We start from the raw sequence: 24,523 nt of genomic DNA on the forward strand, positions 1-24,523 counted from the left end.
CTGTTGGTAATGCTTCAGCATGGCCTAGTAGTGAGAAGCTGAGAAACTGGATATTTACATTTTTGCATATAAAATAGTCAAGCATTTAAGTACAGAGTACTCTTTAAAATATCAAGCACCCTTCTTCACTCAGTGTCCTTTTGAACTTTTTTTGTCAATTTACTTTGCATTTTTTTTGGAACGGTTGGTACTAATGATCTCATTGGTGTAATTGGCTAGGTGGAGTTCCAGGTTCCACATGTGTAAAGAGGCTGATTTACTTGACATGAGAAGATAGTTGTGGCAACTCTGGTTAATTCAGCTGGTGTTAACCCATCCTCAGCATCCTTCTGCTCCTGACTGGAAAAGTAAAATATTTGAAACTGGGTTTGGCAGTAAACCTCCCGATTTAAATTAGTCTTCAACATTTTATCTTCCGCAGGTTTGTTGTCTATATCAAAGTCATTTATAATAATTCAATTCAAATGTATTTTTTGCCCTCCATTTTTCTTCCCCTTCCTTCCCTCCCCCACCCTAAGGCCACTTACCCCAAAGCATCCTCCATAATCCTGGAGGGCGAGGCGGACGGGAACACTGGCTTCTCTTTGACGACTTCTGATGATGCTCCATGTTCAGTTGATAGGAGTTGCGCTTGCTGCGGGGTGAGTTGGACGATGTTTTTTCACCGTCCTACCTGATGGCCCTGTTGAGAACTAACAACCATTGCTCATGTGGCTGGCGGATTGGACTAGCAGTAGGTACTGGGACTTCAGTCCGTAACCACAAGTTTGCAATGCAATTGACCTATTACCTATTTTACTGGACTATTCATTAAATCCATGCTTTGATCCTAACTGCAGTCAATTTTGCTTAAACGCAAGTAGAATCTTTCCTTGAGAGAATTGTTCTAATTGAATTGACTCCTGATTAGAATTTCACATATTGCGTTTAAGAAGAAAGGAAAATATTTCAGCTAATAGATTGTTAAAGTCTGGTGAATTGTCTAATATTTAAGCTTATTGTTTTCTAAATATAAATGACATGCCTCTCATTGGAGCATCAGGGAATATTCCTGATTCTATGCCATATAAACCAGCATTTGCAGTATTCCATTTTATTTTGATTTAAGTTACAGAGGTCATGTACAACGGGGTTAGTTTAAATTAGATGATGGATGTGCACTCCAGGAACTGTAGAAATAAATATTGAATTTAATTTAGGCAATTCAAATTAAAGAATGGAGTGAAGGACCTTCTATATCTTGCACAACATTGGCATGTTTTAACCCTAGACTCATTAAGACATATGCATGCCACCTGACATTTCTATTCCAATACTGACCATTCTACCATTCTCACTGATTTTTGATTTTGTGCTAAATTTGATGTGATTTGTATTGTCGGCTTTTGAATGGGGCCCTCACTGCCAGCAAGCAGGGTTAGGCTGAGACTAGAGATGAAAGACCACAACTGAACTCTCTCCACCACATAGTCCACTTGTGGTAATGATGTGAATGCCTACTTTCAGCTGTCAAATTCGCATAACTTGTAACAGTCTGAAACAACAGAATCTCAAAAGACTACTGTAATTTCTGTCATCATCATCATCTTATAAACTACAGGTGGACACTTCAATTTTTAGCTAATTGATAAAGTATCACTGTGTTTTACTTTTTTCAAAATGGTATCAAGATGAACTGCATATAAATTCTTAATTTTTATAGTTGTTTTGGCGCAATGTAACTATAATAAAGCTAATGACAGAGATGTCCATGCAGTATAACAGTAATAAATTCAAGGGAAAGCATCCATAGGTGTAATTGCCAATGTTTTGATGACATTCAAAATGTATATTTCAGCTATCTTGATGATTTTATGCCAAAGCTTAATTAGGTTTGAGCCTTGACGTTGCTTTATACCCTATGATTAAGGAGAGCTGTACTGGAGTAGAATTACCAATAAAATGGGCTGTGTTTTTCAATGAACTGTGATCTTCGAATCAATTGATATTGTCACTGCTCTGATTTTGTGTCTGCAGATAAAGGGTCAAGTTTTACGTCTAACCTGGAATGATTAATGGAAGTTGTTTATTTGCAAGAATTGTATGAAAACAACATTGGGCGGTACTGTGGCTCAGTGGTTAGCACTACTTCACAGTGCCAGGGACCCAGATTTAATTCCAGCCTTGGGTGTCTATGTGGAGTTTGGATGTTCTCCCTGTGTCTGCTTGGGTTTCCTCTGCATGTTCTGGTTTCTTCCCGCAGTGCAAAGATATACAGGTTAGGTGGATTGGCCTTGCTAAATTGCCCATAGTGTCCAGGGATGCACATTTTTAGGTTCATTAACCATTGTAAATGCAGGATTATGGAAATCAGGTAGTAGCGAGAGTAGAGTCTGAGTGGGATGCTCTTTGGAGGGTTGTGCAGGCTCGATAGGCCAAATGGCCTCTATCTTCACTGTTGGGACTCTATGACTACAAAACAGATTTGGGAGTTTCAATCAAGTGCCTGTGCATTCTGGATATCAATAGTGCTGTAAACTTGACATTAATTATGATGTGATTTTACAAAGGCTATCAGTATCGAATGATTTCTAAAATTCGACACATAATTGTATAGAGTAAATATGGAGGGATTTTACTCTGCATGTAACTTGAGTTTGATGCTGTCAGCTGATGCTGAAATTTGTATTCATTATCCAACACACGCATCTCTTGCCTTGATGAGCACCAAATAAACTTGCTTTTGCATAGCATGTAACAATGAGGACGTCTGGTTCGCTATCTCTTTCAGAGAGTTAACGTGGAGGACCTAACAGTGAATTCCTGTGCTGTAAAATTCAGCGTTAATGATGTACAATAGTGAGAGGAAAATGAAAAAAATTACAAAACGAATTTCACAAATTGAGGGTCAAAGAAGATAAACACTAGGGCGAAAAAATACCTGGGAGTGTGTTCCGAAGTCTTGCACGTTCTTTGGGTCCAAGTGATCTGAAACCAACCAAGCTTTTGCTGTTAGTGTAATATTATCCAAGCCAAGTGTTTGTAACTTCTGCTGTAGAAACATTATATAAAAATGTTTCTATCAGATAACAAATGAGTATGTACCATATGGTATGGACGATCTGCCTGCAAGCAGGTTCTTGATTCATTGACTGCTGATGCTTTGTCCTGAGCTATTTTCTTGGTCATTTTTTGACAGTGGTGGTTTGTCATTACCTTCCACTCTCCAGAAGGCTAAGGAGGCATATGTCAATTCTACCTCATCTGGAACAGGTAGCAAACCCATGCTGTTGGTATTATTCTGAACTATATGCTAGTCATCTAACCAACAGCAAAGTATCTTTTCACTTCATATTTAGATGTTAGACTTTGTTGGATTATTGATTCAGGCTGAATTTCACTTGTTCTTAACAGGAAAACTAATTGGTAAGAGGAGTTCATTCTTAACAGACTTGTTTTTAATCTGAATATGTTGTTCTGATTGCAATATGATTTAAAGCAAAGGAGAGCAAGTCTTCTAAAGTGTATGAGGCCCCTACACCATGTACGTCCAACACTCTACACCAGTTCCGTAAATATAAAAATAGTAATATGAGCTAAGGTATTTTTCTGAATGTTTTCTAACATCACGAGTGGTGCTGCTTGTTTTTATTTATTACAGGATTACAAGCCAAGAATAAACATTATTATTGAAAAAGAAAACTAAACAACAGCTGCAAAATAGTGATGCATTATATTCTTGTCTTACTTTATTTATTCTAGACGTAGTATTCTGGTTTGTCTTTTTGTATACGTTTTACACATCAAGATTATGAAAGTCAATTGATACCAATGTGAATGTTATTTGTAATGCTTAATAATTAGAAAGCTGATGGCATCCCAGGTTTGTACTTCAGTCAGTATTAAATTTGCTGCTTTGAGACGAGTGAGCAGTTAGGTTTCTGCACTTACATCTCTGTTGAAGAAATAACTGAAGCAGTCTTCCTGCTGCTGATCACCAAGTGACTTGATATGAAACTGTATGTTTATGGATGCCAGTAAGGATAAAATGAATTTGCTGTGATATTGTCCATAGTCAGTCATTTGTTACTACCAATCAAATGAACGCACAGAATAATCATATACGCAGCATATCAGAAGGTCTGGCTACTGTTGTGCCAAGCCCCAACATAAATCAGCACCCTTATGTTTTTTGATACCTTAGTTGGCATTGTCAGCTTAATGCTATAGATGGTTCATCATTTCAGTGTACCTAAAATTTATCTCTGTGTAGCCTTTCAAGTACATCCTGTTTTTTTTTGTTTCAACTTGAGACAGTTCTTGGAGTCCGATAGAACTGATGCTGCAAACATGAACTGTTCCGAGTAATACAGCCCTGTTTACTGATTGTCTGTATTGGTCTGGATGAGAACTAGGGGAACAAGCTTTGACTGATGTATATCAGTTTCTTGATGTGTAGAATTTCTTTTGGGTAGCAGGAAGGAACCATAGGTATTTACCTTATCACCCTTGGCTGCCATTCCAAATGTTACCAATTACAGTGAAATTAGCAGAGTTATTATATGTTTTGAAGCATTGAAATAAGTATGAACTAGATGGAAGATTTAAATCATCCTTGATTTGCCCAGAAATGAATTATAGACAATGCCTATTTCTATGGTAGTGCAGTTTAATGTGTGATAACATTCGGTTTATTTTGCAGTTTTGAATCACAAATTCATACTTTAAACTACCAATTCAGAGTTATGGTCTCACATGTCAATTGAAGGACAAAAGGATCGGGATGTAACTGATTAGCGTTAATTTGAATAACCACATCCCCCACCCATGCTTATTGTGCACACTGCAGTCTAAATATGATTAAATTTGTGTCCCTGATGCATTTTCTTTACTTTTATAATCTGATTATTGACATTAAGTTTTTTTAAAAATATCATTCATAAGATGTAGGTGTCAGTGCTTCTCTATCATTGCCCTTTGCATGATTGTGGTGAGCCACCTTCTTGATTTACTGCAGTCCATGGTAGTGGTATACTCAAAATGTTATTAGGGTAAGAAGTTTCTGGAATGTGACCCAATGACAATAAAAGAAAGTAACTGTTTTTCCAAATCAGGATGGTCTGTGACTTGAAGGGAAGCTTGGAGGAAGTAGTATTCCTATACCCTAGCTACTTCAACTTTCTAGGTGGCAAAGAAACTTTGGAAAATTACTGTAACCTACCTTGCAGATGTGCACCTAGAGAATGCCTTGATTGCAGGGAGTGCATGTCTAAAATTGTGGCTGGAATTCCATTCAACTGGCTACTTTGGTATTTCGTATTTCCTTTTGTAGCTGAGGGTTTTATTGATTTTTCTGTTGGTAAATATTATACCAGACCATAAGATGTATAAAAAAAACCATTCAACCCATCTGAAAACTGCTCTGCCATTGAGTATGATGGCTGATCTGACAATCCTCAATTCTATGTTATTGCCCTTTTCCCATAACCCTTAATTCCCTTACTGATTTTAAAAAAATTGTCTATCTCAGCCTTGAATACTGTGAACGACCAAGCCTCAACAGCCCTCTGTGTAAAGAATTCCATGGATTCACTACCCCTGAAAGAAGAAATTCTTCTTCATCTCTGTCTTAAATATATGATCGCTTATTCTGAGATTATTCTATCTGGTCCTAGACACTCCCATTAGGGGAAACAACCGATCTGCATCTACCCTGTTAAGGCCCCTATGATTCAATCAGGTTGTCTTTCGTTTTTCAATTTTCCAACAAATAGAGACCCAATTTACTCAACCTGTACTCTTAAGACAGACCCTCCATATCTTATATCAGCTTAGTGAAACTCTCCTAGAGCGCCTCCAATGCCAGGATATCTTTCCTTAGACTAGTCACAGTATTCCAGCTGTGGTGAGACTAGTGCAATATGTAGTTTTAGCAAACCCTCCCTATTTAATATTCCATTCCCTTTGAAATAAAGGCCAAGATTCCATTTGTCTTTCCTTTTACCCCATACTTAAAATTCATGGATGAAATCTCTCAAATGCTTATGTTTTTTTGCTTGCTGCAGTCTTTCTCCATATAAATAATGTTCAGCAATACATTGTGTGATGTAAGATGTGCGATTTGTATAAATGTTAATATTAATTATGTTAGAGGTTAGATTTTGAGCTGGTGTCAGGTGGCCTTTTTTTAAAAATCTTGTCTATGAGGGCTTAATGATTATCTTGTCAGTGTTTGTAGAGCCATGGGTTTTTTAAAATCATTAATTGAAGAGGGAATTCCTGTGTGATAGTGGGAATTTGTTTATATTGGAAGAGTTTTACAAATGTACATAGAAAATATTTGTCTTGTCTGGTTAAAAGGTTCAGGGGTTTTGTTTTTGGTTAGTGGAAAAAGCCAGTGCTTGGGAAGTTTCTGTTCTTCATTGCCAAAGTTTCTAATGCCAGTAAGATGTCTAATACTGTTTCTCTTGAAAAAAGGAGATGAATCAGAAACAGTTGCTTAGAACCCTGAGGGTGTTATTTGATGCTGAAAAAGTCTAAGCTGAATTATGTGATGAATCAAGGAAGAAACTACCAAACTCTCAAGACCAGAAATTGAAAGAAACCATTAAGCTCAACCGATAAATGTAATAAAGAAGCTAACTCTAGTGTGTGAGTACTGTAAAGAGTTGGTGTTGAGATAGGTGGGGTTGTGTTGATACTGTCTCAAAATTAGTAATAATATCAATTGGGATCATAAAACTTGGATGTTTCATTTCATTAAACATACTATGTAAATGTAAGTGGTTGTTATTCTGGATAGTGTTACGCATCTTGATTGCATTCATCCTTTTTGTTAGTCTGGTCAGTATTTAGTGATACTCAATGGACTCTTGTTTCCTCGTAACATATTGTGTAATCTGAATTTCACTGTCCATGTGTATTAATGATGCAAGTTGACATTCAGAACAACTAAATATTCGCTACTTTTTAGTTGTCATATTCTTAACACCCTAGCTGGCATATTTGCCATGTTTATAAGTAATTAACATTGGTATTGTATTTCTCATTAGCCAAGAACCCATGAAAAATATTGAACACTGCCCCAACAGCTAACTTTGAGAACGGGGGAAAATGGGTTTGAACCAAATGTCATCTGAGGACCAGTAACTCTGTCCTATTTGTATCCGATGACCATCTTCAGCAAGGGAGAATCCAAACGCAGGGGCTGCGACAGTTCGAGAAGACAACTCACCCAATCCCTTTACCAGGGCAGTTAGGTTGGACAATAAATATTGATCTACCACATCCCACAGCCAATTTAAAAAAAAGTTATTTGCATTTTAGTGCTATTTGTATCTTGATAGAACTGATATTTCTATTCTGTTGATTATTTATTGGGTAAATCTGTTAATAAAAACGACTGGAAATATATACAAAGTGAGAGGAATGTAGATTTAATATTTTGATCCAGACATTCCAGAGGATTCAAGTATAGAAAATACAGGCATATGGCTTGGAGACTCCACTTCTAGAAGAAGTTATTCTGGGGTTATTTTAATTTAACACAGTCATCATGAAACTTACAGGATTGTGTGCAACCTGTAGTTTCACACCCACCCTAGTTCACTCTCTACTGGAGGGTAATAGTTGGAAAAGTGCAAGATGGTGACCATTTCCAACAAGAGAGTGTTGAACCACCTCCCCATGACATTCAACAGCATTACCATCATCAGATCTCCTGCCATTCTGGGCATCACTGAACAGAAGATGGACCATTAGTGTTGCTACCAGGATAGGTCAGAAGCTAGTAAACTTTCACCAAGAGACTCACCACCTAACTCCCAAGTTTTTCTTCCTTTGCAAAGACAGATCAGGAACGCAGTTGAGATTGTTCAACCACCTGGATGAGTGCGGCTCCAAAACCACTCAAGAAGCTCAAAAGCATCCAGATCAAAGGAACTAATTTATTTGACACTGCTATATCTAAGTTTCCCTCTAAGCCACACACATCTCTATCTGGCAAAAATTATAACACTCCATAACAGCACTGTGGGAGGACATTCACTACACAGGCTGTATTAGTGCAAGAAAGTGTCCCACCACCTCATTAGATACAGTCAATAAATGGACATTTATTTCCAGTGATGCCCACATCCCTTAATAAATAGCATAAAGAATTTTTTTTCCAATCCTATTCATATTCTGATAGACAAATTATCCTAAATTGATACTTCACATTGCATTTCTGGATGCGGAGGAATTCCACACCTATTTCAGAAAAGAAAGCCTTATTAAATGTTCTGGAAAGGCTTCTTTTCTTAAAATTTATAAAATAGTTGCTTTGGGTTGTAATAACTTGCCTTTGTATTTCAGGTCTTGAGTCCAACATATAAACAACGGAATGAGGATTTCAGAAAACTCTTTAAGCAGCTGCCAGACACAGAACGACTCATTGTTGGTAAAGAACAAGCATCCACTCAAGTCAACAATCACTGTTTTATAAGCATGTTTCAATTAAGACTGGTTATGTGAAAAGACCAAGTATTTATCTTTAGATAAACATTTCCAAACTAAATAAGAAAAGTTTAGATGACAAGAAAGGAATGAATCATTGCTAAATTGCCCTTACTGTTCAGAAAGAAAAACACTTAGTTCCAATAGCACTATTATTTACAACTGTACTTAACATCTGGATTTTGGTTTATATAGTTGTGGCAATTCGCAAGAAAAATTGCATGAGACTTTCTGGAAATTGTTACATGTTCTAGCGTTCAATTGAAATCTTTTTGAGGAGTTTAGAATGAAATCCACTGAACAATTAGAGTACAAAGTGATGTTCTCCTACTCCAACATTGCATTTATCCCATAAAAATGGCCTGAACCCAGAATCGGAACTAAACCAGCACTAAAGTGGGCTGAAATTATTGGGAGGAGGAGTTTCTCCTTTCATTTCAGAGTCAGCTTGAATGATCAAATCTAACATTTCGTCATCATTTTTCCTGTTAGCTTGGAGCCGTTATGACTGACTGACTGATAGCTGCTTATTACCTATTTCTGTAACTTGTTTTATATCAGGTGATTTTAGTTTCAAAACAAATTCCATGTCTATTTCGCTTATTTTGAAGCTGGTGTACGTTTAATTATTTAGAAGCTGCATTTATTTTTCAAAACCAGCTTTACTTATCACAGAAGTAGAAAACACAACATGATATAGACATGTGGCAAAATAGGTGGTGTTAAACCCATACTGTTTGTGCAAGCCAAAACAGACTATACCATCTAATTCTGCCTTCCAGCTATTGTTTCATAACCCTGTACATAGTAACATCACATGTGAATATCCCAACTGTGTTTTTTCATGTCGTGAGGTTCCACTTCACCACTTTTTCATACAGTGAGCTCCAGATCCTTAACACCTTCAGAGTGGAAAATCTCTTCCACCAATTACTTTAAACTGACGAGCTCCTGGAATTTATGGAGCTCTCTGCTAAGAGAAATGGATCCTTCCTATCTACTCTATTTAGGCCCTTATACCACAATTAAAACATCCATTGGTACAGAGCCTCATTAATGAACTAAAATGGGTGCTGGGTAAAAACTATTTCATTTCTAAAAAAATACTCTTTCTGGAAACTGGACGTTTGACTCTTTTGGTGGCTTAAACCATTTTTATGGTAAGTCGGTTCATCTCAATTCAGTAGGTTCATTCATTTCAATTACTCAGTACTCTTGATTTACCATTTTGATTCAGTGGTAGCATTAACTAACATAAGCATTTAGATACTGTTGATCTAAAGAGTGTGTGTTTCTTTACATTTTAAAGAATTTATATTGGATGGTACTCGGGTTATTGTGGACAGTTTTATGCTACACATAATTTTAATGGTGATTTTGTTGTGACTTCACAGATTACTCATGTGCCCTTCAAAGGGACATCCTCCTGCAGGGGCGTCTCTACCTCTCCGAAAATTGGATCTGTTTCTATAGCAACATCTTCAGATGGGAAACACTGGTATGGAATTCTGAACTAATACAGAGATTATTTAGTTATGATTTTAAAAAGAAAATATGCATCGTAACAAAGTCAAAATAGTGTACTTACTAGCGAGTTTTGAGAAGATTTGTAGCTCAGGTTGAGGTTCTGGATGTGAGTTTGCTCGCTGAGCTGGAAGGTTAGTTTTCAGACGTTTCGTCACCATTCTAGGTAACATCATCAGTGAGCCTCCGGTGAAGCGCTGGTGTTATGTCCCACTTTCTATTTATCTGTTTAGATAAACAGATAAATAGAAAGCGGGACATAACACCAGCGCTTCGTCGGAGGCTCACTGATGATGTTACCTAGGATGGTGACGAAACGTCTGAAAACTAACCTTCCAGCTCAGCGAGCAAACTCACATCCAGAGTACTTACTATTTGTATCCACTGACAAATTAAACACTCCTGTAGGCAAATTTCTAAATGTCGTGGGAAAAGTCAGGTAGACAATATTGTCACCTCATAAAATATTGTAAGGTGTTATAAAATGATTCATCCACTATATTTCCAAAATAAAATTTATTTCATTGAGCAAGTAACTAATGTCGTATTGCTGGGTTTAATAAAGGCGCTGAGTAAACTTGTCAAGTAGAATTATCCACTTCAGCCAATCGGAAGTTTAATTGGTATATGAGCTACAGGATCCAACAGCATGTTCTATAACAAATCAGATTGATTGTTTTGCAGTAATAGTGATCATTTATATATACATTAATACGATCACATTAGTTCTTCAGGGAGTATTATATAAAGTAATTTCCTGACTGAATTTTGCTCAGCTTAAATAAAAGTAATGAAAGTTTGCATTACCTATAATGTTAGATTAACCATCTAAATCTGTTAGAATAGATGATGTTTTGCCAAATAGGAATTTAACTTCATCAGTAAGAGATTTTATCTTTGAAATTGAATTAAGTAAGGAACTAAACAAACTGCTTTTCTGTTTTGGAACACCAAACGCACAGATTACCATGTTAGTCAGTAAAGCTAATTGTATAGTTCACTATTTTAGACTGTGGGTGCTAAATGGATTGTCAGAAAGCTTTTGAGGAACCACAGCAGAGAGGACATGTAAGATAAAATTGAGATACGTTTTTTTAAAAGATGTAACTGGTTACTGAGGCACAAGAAGAATTTTAGGCAGTTAGTCAGAAATTCACATTGCTCTATATTAATATTTCAGCACTGCTGTTTAAACAAGAGATCTCCTGAATTAGAGGTGTTTGTGAGTGGATATTGAAGGAATCTAACAATTTAAAGAAGTAGCAATCTCTTGGAATTTTATATTCACTTCATCCCTGTAATTGTAAACTTTTGAAAGAATGAAAAGATGATTTTTTAAAAACTTTCTTCAAGAAAGTTATGTCCTAATCTTTACCATTTCACTGATGTCTATATATAATGTTAAATGAAATTATATTCTCATAGAATGCATCATACCAAGTGATCTCATTTTAAAATATATCTCAGTGTTTTATGCATGTTTGGGCAGTCATGAACCTTCTGAATGAAGCAGTGGTTAGAATGATTGAAATTAATGCAGAACAGTGGAGGTAGTCAACAAATTGCTTTTACGGAAACTGCTCCATGTACAGATCTTGTCAATGTACCAAAAGAAGCATTTAAAACACTAGATCGTTAGCACAATAGAATCTCTTGTAAAGTTAACATTCTTTGAAGGCTTAGGAATTGATGTATTCAACGGCTCAGTGAAAATTGTTTGGCAGTAGCCTTATAATAGCCACAAGATCTGCTGTTGTTTTGATCTGCCTTCTGCCAGTGTTCACAAAACTAAATGGAAAGATGAAAATTTTTATCTTTGTTGTGGACCAAAATGTTGAAACAGTTCTCACCCTTGATGCCTGCTTTTTCCTGGCAATTTGCAGGTAGTGGAATTTTAATTCAGGGTTGATGGATGCAATCAGGATGTGATCTTTTGTATCATTTACTAGTGTTCATTTTGCTTATGGAATTGACTCCACTGGACTTATTACTCACTACAGGAGCCCTGATCATGCAGTATCCCAATTTACTACGTGCATGCTATTCGATTTTCCTCTTACACTTCTTTGATATTTTTGTTGAGGCCAAGTTGAAAGTAAGGCACTGTCAAGATTTGTTTTTTGAAGCTTCTTCTTATCATAGTTGGGGTTTAAGTTATTGGGATTTAAATTAAATCTTGAGTTATTGTAACAGCCCATAGAAATTTGAAAATGTGTGGAACAAGTGGCTGATGAGTTGATCGTGGAGATGGTTAGAACTGACGATGCTAGAGTCAGAGATAACACAGTGTGGAGCTGGAGGAACACAGCAGGACAGGAACCCTTCAGAGGAACAGGAAAGCTGACATTTCGGGTCAGGACCATTTTTCAGAAATGGGAGCGGGGAAGGAAGCTCAAATAAATAGAGAGAGGAGGTGTGGGACTGGGAAAGGTAGGTGGATGGTAATAGGTTAGCGTAGGTAGGCAGTGGTGGGGGTTGGTCAGTCAGGTGAGAGGAGCGGATAGGTGTGAGAAAAAATGAGCGGATTGGGCCAGGTTATATCTGGTCAAGGAGGCAGGGATGAGAGGGGAGGGTGGTCATGGGATCAGGCCAGGGGTGAGGAGATTTTGAAACTGGCAAAGTCCAGATTGAGACCCTAGGGCTGTAGCTCCACAGGCGGAATGAGGTGCTGCTTCTCCAGTTTTCGAGTGGCAGCGTTGTGACACTGGAAGATGCCTGGAATGGACATGTCACCCAGGGAGTGGGAGGGGGAGTTGAAATGGTTAGCAACTGGAAGGTGTTGTCATTTGTTACAAACAGAGTGCACATGCTCTACAAACCGGTCTCCGAGCCTGCGCTTGGTCTCACCAACGTAGAGGCGGCCACATTGGGGGTAGTGGATGCAGTAGACCAGATTGGCAGATGTGCAGGTGAACCTCTAACTGATGTGAAAGGTTTTTTTGGTTCCTTGAGTGGAGGTGAGGGGGCAGGTTTAGCACTCCTGCGATTGCAGGGAAAGGTGCCGGGGGCTAGCGGGGAGTGTTGAGCAGACAAGGGACTTGTGGAGAGAGCGATCCCTACAGAAGGCAGATAGGAGTGGGGAGGGAATAATATCTTTGGTTGTGGGGTTAGATTGCGGGTGGTGGAAATGGCGGAGAATGATATGTTGAACCTGGAGGTTAGTGGGGTGATACTTAAGGACGGGGGGATTCTGTCTTTGTTTTTGTTGTGGGGAGGGAATATGAGGGCAGATGTGCGGGAATCACAAGAGATGCGGTCGAGAGCATTTTCGACCACCAAAGAGGGTAAGTTACGGTCCTTGAAATACAAGGACATCTGGGATGTGCAAGAGTCAAAAGCCCCATATTGGGAGCAAATGTGGCAGAGGCATTGAGAGTAGGGAATCATATTCTTGCAGGAAGGTGGTGACAGGAGGTGTAGTCTGCTCCCAAGATGGGGCGTTCCACTCCTGATCATCCCAGATGTCCTCTTATTTCAAGGACCACAACTTTCCCCCCACTTTGGTGGTCGAAAATGCTCTTGCCCACATCTCTTGTGTTTCCCACACCTCTGCCCTCACATCCCCTCGCCACAACAAAAACGAAGACAGAATCCCCCTTGTGCTCACGTCTCACCCCACTAACCTCCAAATTCAACATATCATTTTCCGCCACCTGCAATCCGACCCCAAAATCAAAAATATATTTCCCTCCCCACCCCTATCTACTTTCCGGAGGAAACGTTCTTTCTGTGACTCCACCATCTGCTCCCACTAGCCCCACCACCCTGAGCGCTTTCCCCTGCAACCGCAGGAAGTGCTACACCTGCCCCTACACCACCCCCCTCACCTCCATCCAAGGAACCAAAAAAACCTTTCACATCAGACAGAGGTTCACCTACGCATCTCCCAGTGTGATCTACCGCATCCGCTGCTTCCGACATGGCCTCCTCTACATTGGTGAGACCAAGCAGAGGCTTGGAGATGAACGAAAACATCTTCCAGTCGCGAACCATTTAAACTCCCCCCTCCCACTCCCTGGACGACATGTCCATCCTAGGCCCCCTCCAGAGCCACAGTGACACCACCCAAAATCTGGAGAGGCAGTACTTCGTTCCACCTTGGGAGCCTACAACCTGATGGTCTCAATGTGGATTTTGCCAGTTTTAAAATCTCACCCCTGGCCTGATCCCATGACCAACACTCCCTCTCATCCCTGCCTCCTTGACCTGACACAATCCATCCATCCTCCCTGCCACCTATCTGTTCCTCCCACCTCACTGACCAATCCCCACCACTGCCTACCTGCACTCACCTATCACCATTCCACCTACCTTCCCCAGCCCCACCCCTCCTCTCACTATTTCAGAGATTCCTTCCCCCTCCCCTGTTTCTGAAGAAGGGTCCCGACGCAAAACGTAAGCTTTCCTGCACCTCTGATGCTGCCTGGCCTGCTGTGTTGATCCAGCTCCACAGTGTTATCTATTGATGAGTTTACCTTATCTGCAGCAAGAGAAGACAACATGGTCCTATGTCTGTCTAGCATAACATGTGTTTGACTTCATGAGCTGTGCAAAGTTTTTTTTGTTTGAAAAGTAATATGTTCGTTTACAACTTGGCATTCCTAGAAAATGTAAATTTAATTATGTTAAAGATACTGCACTAACTTCTTTGTATTTATGGCACGGTGCCTTGTGATGCTCATTACCACGTGGCAAATGGTCTTTTGAGATGTGTAGACTCTGTCCAGCAGAAGAAGAAAACTTATTTCTATAAATAGGATTGACTGTTGCACAGCATACTATATTTTGCTGGCAAACTTTGATGTTAAAATCTCTTGTGTGGTTTAGCTCACTGTACGTCTTAAGGATGTTTGCTCAATGACAAAGGAGAAAACAGCTCGCCTCATTCCTAATGCTGTCCAAGTTTGCACTGACACTGAAAAGGTAAGGTGCAGTTACTGACTTACACAAGGTGCTTTTGGTAGAACTGGTCAGCGTATATATAGGGTAAACATGATGCCTGTTGGAATGCATTAAGTTAGATTCACTGGAAAGCCAGTAAGATGGAACTTAAAATTGAAGTTCACATTTTTTATTTACATTTAAACCATTGTAAATCTTTAACTATCCATTTCAGCTCAGATGAAATTGTTCTGAAGACAGTAAAGGTGTTTCAGCAATGCTATAAGGCATGAGACTAATTACTCTTCTGACTCCTTTAAATGTGGTTCTTCCTGCTGGTAAAACCATGCCTTATTAAAATGATTTCAGATGAGTTATGAGAAGCCTAGGCTTGAAACAGACTCAGCCAAGACATAACAGTCACTGTAAAATCACATGACCCTTACTAATTTACAAAATATGTTCTGTTCTTGGCTAGTCACTATGTTCTTGCTCACCTGCACATAAATACGGACAAGCAGTGGCCTTGATGGTACTACACAGGCCTTTTTCCAGGTTTAGTACTGTGGATGTATGGCTATTGAAGAAAATTTTAGTGTGGAACATATAAAAGATACTGGTTGTGCCACGCAATTGTATTTGTACGTGAAATATTGTTAGTCAACAGTAAAAATGATCATTTTAAAGACAAAAACAATTACTGAAAAATAAGAATTGAGTAACATGATTGGTAAAATGAGAGTTTAGCGCCAAAAATGTACACTTCTAATTAATCTGCATTGTGACTTTGAATTAAGATGGATCTGCTGTGTGTACAAAAGGTCATAAATATACAGTTTGCCCTTTCATGTCCAAGCTGGACCAAGTGTAAATCGAGCTTTGCTGATGATTATTTTCCTTGTATCACTTCTGACACCACGCTAGATAAAAGGTGAAAATAGGGCAACTCCTAGGCAGTGAGAGTATCATTGCAATGCCGCCTGAAGGTTATTTTCCCTCCCCAGCCCTGCTGGGACTGCTGTTGACCACTTATTCCCTTCTTACCATAATAAATAGTGATGGTTGGGAGAATTCAGTGTGTTACAGGGCATGGAAGGGACCAAGTACTTGACAGATTTTTGTTTCTCCCCCGTTCATTCAGATTAACACTGGTTAGCAGAGGGAAGCTGGCTAAAAGATGCGGGAGGCAGCCCATACTTATTCATTGCACATGCCGAACTGAAGCTTTTGGTAGAATAACCAAATAATCTCAGGGGCATCTCTGCTCGTTTTAGTAATGCATTCAAGTGGTCTGGTGCTTGCAGACCAGGGAACCTGCAGAATTTCTTTTTTGTCAAGGCAGACTCCCTGTTTGTGGTATCTTCCTGCAATTGACAAATTGTTTTGGGGTGCCAGAAGGAGAATTTGATGAAGTTCCATCACTGTGAGAACTCTGTTGCTAAGAGAAGAATCTCAACTTCCTATTGGATTTTGAAATCTGATACCTGTATAAGATGTATCTATTAACTTCTGTAAGTGAGACAGTTTACATGTCAATTTTTTGTTGACCTTAACAAGAGACAGCTGAACCATGAGTAACTTTGTGGTTCGGGAAGACCATTTACTTGCGCTAATGATGGTTGAAATTTGTGACTTTGTTAAAACTGTGCAGAAAGGATATACTTAGACCAACTGACACACTAAGAACAGGGCATGAGTTAATGTGAAATCATTTTCAGTCAGTTCAACTGATGAATGCTTATTACTTACTTTCTGTGGCAACGTTTTGTATTTGTTATTTATTTGTAGCACTTTTTTACTTCATTTGGAGCCCGAGACAGAACCTACATGATGATGTTCAGACTCTGGCAAAATGCACTGCTTGAAAAGGTATTGCTAAAATGTTGTTGACAATCAAACTCCTTATTGAAAAAATAAAAATGATGATGCAGCAGGCCATAGAAACTGGGATGCAGACTTGATTTTCCACAACTCGCCTCTATTCCTTTATTGCTAAATCATTTTGGGATCAGAAGGAATCACAGCTAGAGAGAAAATAATCATTTCCAGGTCACACAAATTAACATTGTAGTTATCACTTGATGTATCATATGTTAAAAATATGTTTCCATGGCTCCAGAACAGGAAAACGATGGAAAAGAATCTAGGGGCATCAACCTTGAAAAGAATAAAAATGTAGACAAGCCCCCAGGGCAGGATAGAATCTCTTCCAGGTTTCCGCGAGAGTCATCAGAAAAAAATTAGCTGGGGCATGAGCAGACATGCTCCTTGACTGCAGGCGAGATTTCAGAGGATTCAAGGTTAGCCAGTTCCTTTATTTAAAAAAGGAAGCGGGGTAATCCAGGAAATTATAGGCTGGTGAGTTTGATAGCTGTGGTGGAGAAGCTCTTGGAGAAGATACTGAGTTTATACTGAGGATATACGCACACTTGGAAGAAAATGGACCATCTAGCGACAGGCAGCATGGTTTCGTACAAGGAAGGTCATGTCTCACCAACCTGATCAAAACTTTTGAAGAGATCACAAAGATAGTTGACGAAAGAGCTGTGGATGTAGTTCATATGGACTTTAGTAAGGCATTTGATGAAGTTCCACAAGGCAGATTGGTACAAAAATTAAATCACATGGGATTCGAGGTAGGCTGGCTAGATGGATACAAAACTGACTTGATCATGGAAGACAGAGAGTAGTGGTGGAAGGGTACTTTTCACAATGGAGGCTGGTAACGAGTGGTATTCCTCAGGGATCAGTCTTAGGTCCACTGTTGTTTGTAGTATATGTAAATGATCTGGAGAAAAATGTGGATGGTATGATTGGTAAGTTTGCAGATGACATGTAGGTTGTTAGAGTTGCTGACAGTGGCAACGATTGAAAGGATACAACAGGATATAGACAGATTGACAACTTGGGCACAGAAATGGCAGATGGAGTCTAATCAAGACAAATGCAAGGTGGTGCATTTTGGAGGAGCAAATTTCGGTGTTAATTCATACTGTGAATGGCAGAACCCTTAGGAACATTAACATACAGACACATCTGGGTGTGCAGGTCCACAGTTCCCCAAAAGTGGCAACAGTGGCGGTCAAAGTGATAAAGAAGGCATATGGCATGCCCGCCTTCATTGGGCGGGGGATAGAATGCAATAGTTGGCAAAACATGTTGCAGCTATATAAAACCTTTGTTAGGCTGCATTTGGAGTATTGTGTGCAGTTTTGATCGCCACATTACCAGAAGGATGTGGAAGCTTTGGAGAGAGTGCAGAGAAGGCTCACCAGGATTGTTTTCATTGGAAAGAAGGCAGCTCAGAGGAGATGTGATATTAGTCCACAAAATTGTGAGTGGCATAGACAGGGTGGATAATCAGACGCGTTTTCCCAGAGTTGAAGTTTCAATTGCAAGGGGGCACAGGTTCAAGGTGAGAGGGCAAAAGTTTAAGGGAGATGTGTGAGGGAAGTTTTTCATGCCGAGAGTGGTAGGAGCCTGGAATGCACTGCCAGAGGAAGTGGTGGAAGCAGGCAACATTTAAGAGGCACCTGGATGGTTACATGAATATAAGGGAATAAAGTGATATAGACTGAATAAGGGCAGAAGGTTTGTTTTTTATTATGTTTGGGGTATGATGATCAGCACAGACTTGGAGGGTCAATGGGCCTCTTCCTGTACCGTTCTTCTCTTTTAATATTTTTTAAATGGTGTGCCAGATTCAAACAGACAGTGTAATTGTCATACCAAGCTATTGGCAGTAAAAATAAGACCAATGATTCTTTGCTTGCAATTGTTTGTGAACTAAGATGTAGTCTCAGTAGTTATACTGTACTAATTTACTCCTCTTTGCAGCCTCTTTGTCCTAAAGAGCTGTGGCACTTTGTTCATCAGTGTTATGGGAATGAGCTTGGTCTAACCAGTGATGATGAAGATTATGTTCCTCCAGACGATGACTTCAATACAATGGGGTGAGAATTTCTGTATTTCCTTTCAGCAAACCCCAGTTTCTTTGTTTCAGTCCTCCATGATGGAAAGCCAGTGTGGCTCATAGGACATGGAAGGAAGTGGTAGAGATTGCTTAATACTTGTACTCAAACATCTGTATGCTAAAACAGATCATAGGCCTCAGTGGTACTGTATTTCTCTCCTTTTACTTTTATTGAAATGTCTGAATGTTATCTATTACATCCACTTGTACATAAAGAGAAATAATAATTTGCAATGATCAAATCTAAGTAATAATTTAAATATTTATAATCTAGAATATTCAGTGCTGTATAAATGTAGAAGATATGGTTGAGGTAAATAATTTGACAACAGTTAGAAAATTGGATAACAAATTGTAAATTCACATTATTTCAAATAGATGCCTTTCACATTTTAGTACAGGGATTGTTCAGTCAGTAGGAAGACATACGAAGAGTGAAAACTGTCCAGTTGAACAATGTGCACATATATACGTTCTGTGATCTTCCAATTGTACTCATCGAGAGAAATTAAAATAACATTGTCATTAAGTATGCCAGATCTTTCAAGACATTGGAATTGCATCAATCCGTACACATCATCTGTCTGGCTTCATTCATGTAAGGAACATGAGCATGAATCAATCCCTGCTTTCATATTCTGGCAGATCCTTTTATTTTGTATTTATGTATAAATTATGGATATTTTCTTTATACATTTTGCAAGTCTGTGCACTTAATTGGTTATAAGCATGAATAAAATTGTGGAATTTCTCATCTTAGAACTTAACACATCGACCATACCACAAGCAATACAATGAAATGCAATTTCAACAAAGCCAAATCTCTAGTATTTTCACTAAATTGGAATCATTCTGTTTGAGAATTGATTAGTGACAGAATCATTGAGCTGAAATTTTTGGAAGGAAAGAAATTCTGAGAATTTTGCAAAGTTAATTATAATTGAAATCTCAAATGCTGCATTAGAATTTTTATGAATGTTAAAGTAAAACTATTTCAAGAAATTTTAGAAAAATCAGATAACATAACACTTTTATAGTGCAGTTCAGAACTTTAGATTCTCTCCCTCTGTTTCCAATCAAAGCATTAAACAGATGAATGACAGTTAAGATGGTATTTTGTTAACAATGTGCAAGTTTTGTTAAAACAAAATGGAGCTTTTCAGTGTTTGCATTGTTTATCTGTTGTGAAATATATGTTCATCACTTTATCATCATACGAACTGGCATATATTGTGTTTCTGGCAGGTTCAGTGAAGAAATCCCAGTGGAAGAAGTAGAGGTGAATGATAATGCATCTAAAAGCAGCTTAGAAGTAAAGACAGATGCCAGTCCACAGTTGCACAAGAAATCAGTCACGACCAGCACAATAACCTCCACAGGGAGCAATGAAGCCCCTGCTTCAGTATGTGAATAAGAATGAGATTTTTAATTTACATTATTGTTCAAAAATATGTAAAAGAAAAACTCAAATACTGCAAGCCTTTCTGAAATAAGGACATTCCAATGAAATTTGCATTTGAGAATTAAATGCTGCATATTTCATAATGTTAAAATTATCTATTTATTACTCATACATTAATTTGTTTTACATTTGATATGTCAAACTCTGGTAGTTCAGTTCGTAGAAACATGCAAACTGGAAAGGCAGTTAAGGAAAGAATGAATGAATGATCCTCAAGAATAGACCAGGAATAGATACTCTGACAAATAGCCTATTGGTTGTCATTGCGCAGCCATTTCACTTGGCTGAGGTATCTGGAGATGGTTTCGGAACTGTATTCCAGCAGGAGTTGATCATTTGTCGAGAGGAGAAATACGAAAAGTTTAGCAAAATTAATGTGACTCATTATTTATTTTTCATGATGCATTGCACATTGTCACCACAGCCGTAGTCAGACATATAGGATAAACTCCGTGGAAGATCTAAGGTCTAGGCGACTGAAGACAGACGAAGCTTTTGAAGAATATCGGGAATGTAGGGCAAAACTGAAATGAGGAATTAAGAGGGCTAAAAGGGGACATGAGATGTCTTTCGCAAACATGGTTAAGGAAAATCCCAAAGCCTTTTTTACGTATATAGAGAGCAAGAGGGTAACGAGAGAAAGGATTGCCCCACTTAAGGACAAAGAAGGAAAGCTATGCGTTGAGTCAGAGAAAATGGGTGTCATTCTTGATGAGTACTTTGCATCGGTATTCACCAAGGAGAGGTACATGACGGATGTTGAGGTTAGGGATAGATGTTTGGTTACTCTAGGTCAAGTCGGCATAAGGAGGGAGGAAGTGTTGGGTATCCGAAAAGACATTAAGGTGGACAAGTTCCCAGGTCCTGATGGGATCTATCCCGGGTTTATGAGGGAAGTGAGAGAGGAAATACCCGGGGCCTTAACAGATATCTCTGCAGCATCCTTAAACATGGGTGAGGTCCTGGAGGACTGGAGAATTGCTGATGTTGTTCCCTTGTTTAAGAAAGGCAGCAAGGATAACCCAGGTAATTATCGACCGGGAAGCTGCTGGAGAAGATATTGAGGGATAGGATCTATTTACATTTGGAAGAAAATGGGCTTACCAGTGATAGACAACATGGTTTTGTGCAGGGAAGGTCATGTCTTACCAACTTAATAGAATCCTTTGAGGACATGACAAAGTTGATTGATAAGGGAAAGGCTGTAGATGTCATATACGTGGACTTCAGTAAGGCGTTTGATAAGGTTCCCCATGGCAGGCTGATAGAGAAAGTGAAGTTGCATGCGGCCCAGGGTGTGCGAACTAGATGGATAAAAAACTGGCTGGGCAACAGGAGACAGAGGGTAGCAGTGGAAAGGAGTTTCTCAAATTGGAGACCTGTGACCAGTGGTGTTCCATAGGGATCTGTGCTGGGACCACTGTTGTTTGTGATATACGTAAATGATTTGGAGGAACGTATAGATGGTCTGATTAGCAAGTTTTCAGATGACACGAAGATTAGTGGAGTAGCAGATAGTGAAGGGGACTGTCAGAGATTACAGAATAATATAGATAGATTGGAGAGTTGGGCAGGTAAATGGCAGTTGGAGTTCATTTCGGGAAAATGCGAGGTGATGCATTTTGGAAGATCTAATTCACAAGCAAACTATACAGTAAATGGAAAAGTCCTGGGGGAAATTGATGTTCAGAGAGATCTGGGTGTTCAAGTCCCTTTTTGCCTGAAGGTGGCAACGCAGGTCAATAGAGTGGTCAAGAAGGCATATGGCATGCTTTCCTTTATCGGACAGGGTATTGAGTACAAGAGTTGGCAGGTCATGTTACGCTTGTATAAGACTTTGGTTCAGCCACATTTAGAGTACTACGTACAGTTCTGGCCGTCACATTACCAAAAGGATATGGATGCTTTGGAGAGGGTGCAGAGGAGGTTCACCAGGATGTTGCCTGGTATGGAGGGTGCTAACTATGAAGAAAGGTTGAGTAGATTAGGATTATTTTCATTATAAAGACAAAGATTTGTGGGGGGACATGATTGAGGTGTACAAAATCATGAGGGGTATAGACAAGGTGGATAGCAAGAAGCTTTTTCCCAGAATGGGGGACTCAATTACTAGGGGTCATGAGTTCAAAGTGAGAGGAGGAAAGTTTAAGGGAGATATGCGTGAAAAGTTCTTTACGCAGAGGGTGGTGGGTCCCTGGAATGCGTTGCCAGTGGAGGTGATGGACGCATACACGTTAGTGTCTTTTAAGATGTATCTGGACAGGTACATGGATGGGCAGGGAGCAAAAGGATACAGACCCTTAGAAAATAGATGACAAGTTTAGACAGAGGATCTCGATAGGCGCAGGCTTGGAGGGCCGAAGGGCCTGTTCCTGTGCTGTAATTTTCTTTGTTCTTATTCTGTAAGAAAATTTTAATTTAAAAGTTCAGACATGTTCAATTTGCAGTATACTTACCGGTTGCCTGGTTTCCTCATGATGGAGTTCGGATATTGTTTGATAATTTTCTGAAAAATTCTCAAGAAAGCAATAATACTGCCTCAATCTGGCGATTGATACTGTTAAACCATGATCTGCTGCTGTTTTGACTTTTTGATAAGACTGCGCATCTTTTGGATGTAGCTCTTAGGCCTTCCTTTAGCTTCTTCCCTCCCTTTCTGACACTTCTGGTACTAAGGGTCATTCCTAAAGATCTTCTCATTCCCCATCTTTTTGTGCATGCTGCACATTTTACCAAGGAATCTTGTCAGCATCTTGTCTGCATCTCTTTAATCTAATGTGATGGCTAAAGCTTTATTTGGTTGTTAATCCCCTAGTAATGACCTTGCTAAGAGAAAGCTACTATTCAAATTAGCAACACTCTAGTGGTCTGCTCTTGGATGGTGGCAGTAATGGTTCATTTTTGATGGTAGAGTGTCAGGATATCAAATCTAAATTTTTTTTCTCAGAGTTCAGAGAGTCTCACGGTGGGCTGAAGCAGCGTTGCATCAAAGTTGAAAAATTTATTTTATTTAAACTGAATTAGAAATGTAGAATTTTATAGTACGGAAGGAGGCCATTCAGCCCATCATGTCTGTATCAGTTCCCAAACAAGTTACCCAGCTAATCCTATTTTCCAGCCCTATCTCTGTAACCCTCTAAATTCATGACTTGTAAAGATATATCCAGCTGTCTTTTGAATCCTCCTATGGAATCTGTCTTCACTGCTCCACTGGCAGTGCATTCCAAAGTATAACCTCTTTCTGAATAAAGAGGTTCTCCTAATCTCACTCCCAGGTCTGTTGCTGACAGTCTCGAATTTGTGATCCCTACTTACTGACATACCGACTAGTGGAAACAGAATCTTATTCTTTACCCTGTCAAAGTTGTTTATAATTTTGAACACTTCAGTAATGTCACCTCTTAATCTTCTCTGTTCCAAGGAGAATTGAGCACGGTTTCTGTAATCTTTCCTTGTATATAAAATCCCTCATTGCTGGTAGCCTGTATCATTCTCATAAATCTCCTTTGCACTCTTTCCAGGGCTACAACATCGTTCTTTAAATACTGTGCCCAAAACTGAACATGATCTTTCAAATATGGTCTGACCAATGATTTGTAGAGATGTCGCGTCACTTGCTTGCTTTTATACTCTCTGCCTCTATCTGTAAACCCAAGGATCCTGTAAGCCTTTTTAACAACTGTTTCAAATTGCCTGCCACCTTTGGAGAATTATGTGTTTGAACCCCGAGGTACCTCTGCTCTCGTTGTCCTCTCAAAAGTTGCAACAGTGAGCATGTATTGTCTCTCTTTGTTTCTTCTAGCGACGTGTGTTACCTCACATTTCTCTGCATTGAAATTCATCTGCCTGGTGTCTTCCCATTTGGCCAACTTATCAATATCTCCCTGAAATTATTTAGTGTCATCTTCACAATTCACAGGTCTCATTGGTGTTGTGTCATCTGCAAATTTAGAGATTTTTGCCCTCCATACCAAACTCCAAATCATTTATATAAACCAGATAAAGCAAGGTTCCCAGCACTGGGAAACACCACTTTTAATTTGCCTCAAGGCTGAGAAATGACCATCTATACTTACCCTCTGTTTCCTATCTTTTAGCTAACTTCTAATCCATTCTGCTTAGGACCCACAGCACTATTCTCATCCATTACATCTATGACACCTCATCAGAGCTCGATTAAATTTGTCAGATATGATCTGCCGTTGACA

At 39.1% G+C, this 24,523-nt stretch overlaps 1 protein-coding gene across 13 annotated transcripts in view; it reads left to right on the forward strand.

Annotated features, from left to right (window-relative positions):
- Positions 1–24,523, forward strand: part of gramd1ba (GRAM domain containing 1Ba) — a 562,055-nt gene that overhangs the window by 503,284 nt on the left and 34,248 nt on the right. For 12 of the 13 annotated variants that reach the window (XM_059639094.1, XM_059639090.1, XM_059639091.1 and 9 more), the window contains 6 exons: positions 8,335–8,419; positions 9,870–9,973; positions 14,827–14,922; positions 16,669–16,749; positions 18,718–18,833; positions 20,099–20,255. In XM_059639094.1, the coding sequence (XP_059495077.1) occupies positions 8,335–8,419; positions 9,870–9,973; positions 14,827–14,922; positions 16,669–16,749; positions 18,718–18,833; positions 20,099–20,255 (639 nt within the window). Of the gene's footprint in view, positions 1–449; positions 642–8,334; positions 8,420–9,869; positions 9,974–14,826; positions 14,923–16,668; positions 16,750–18,717; positions 18,834–20,098; positions 20,256–24,523 lie in introns of those variants that run through there. The other variant, XM_059639100.1, reaches the window with a different exon arrangement.

The sequence above is a fragment of the Stegostoma tigrinum genome, chromosome 32 (genome assembly GCF_030684315.1).
Source record: "Stegostoma tigrinum isolate sSteTig4 chromosome 32, sSteTig4.hap1, whole genome shotgun sequence".
In the NCBI taxonomy this organism is placed as follows: domain Eukaryota; kingdom Metazoa; phylum Chordata; class Chondrichthyes; order Orectolobiformes; family Stegostomatidae; genus Stegostoma; species Stegostoma tigrinum.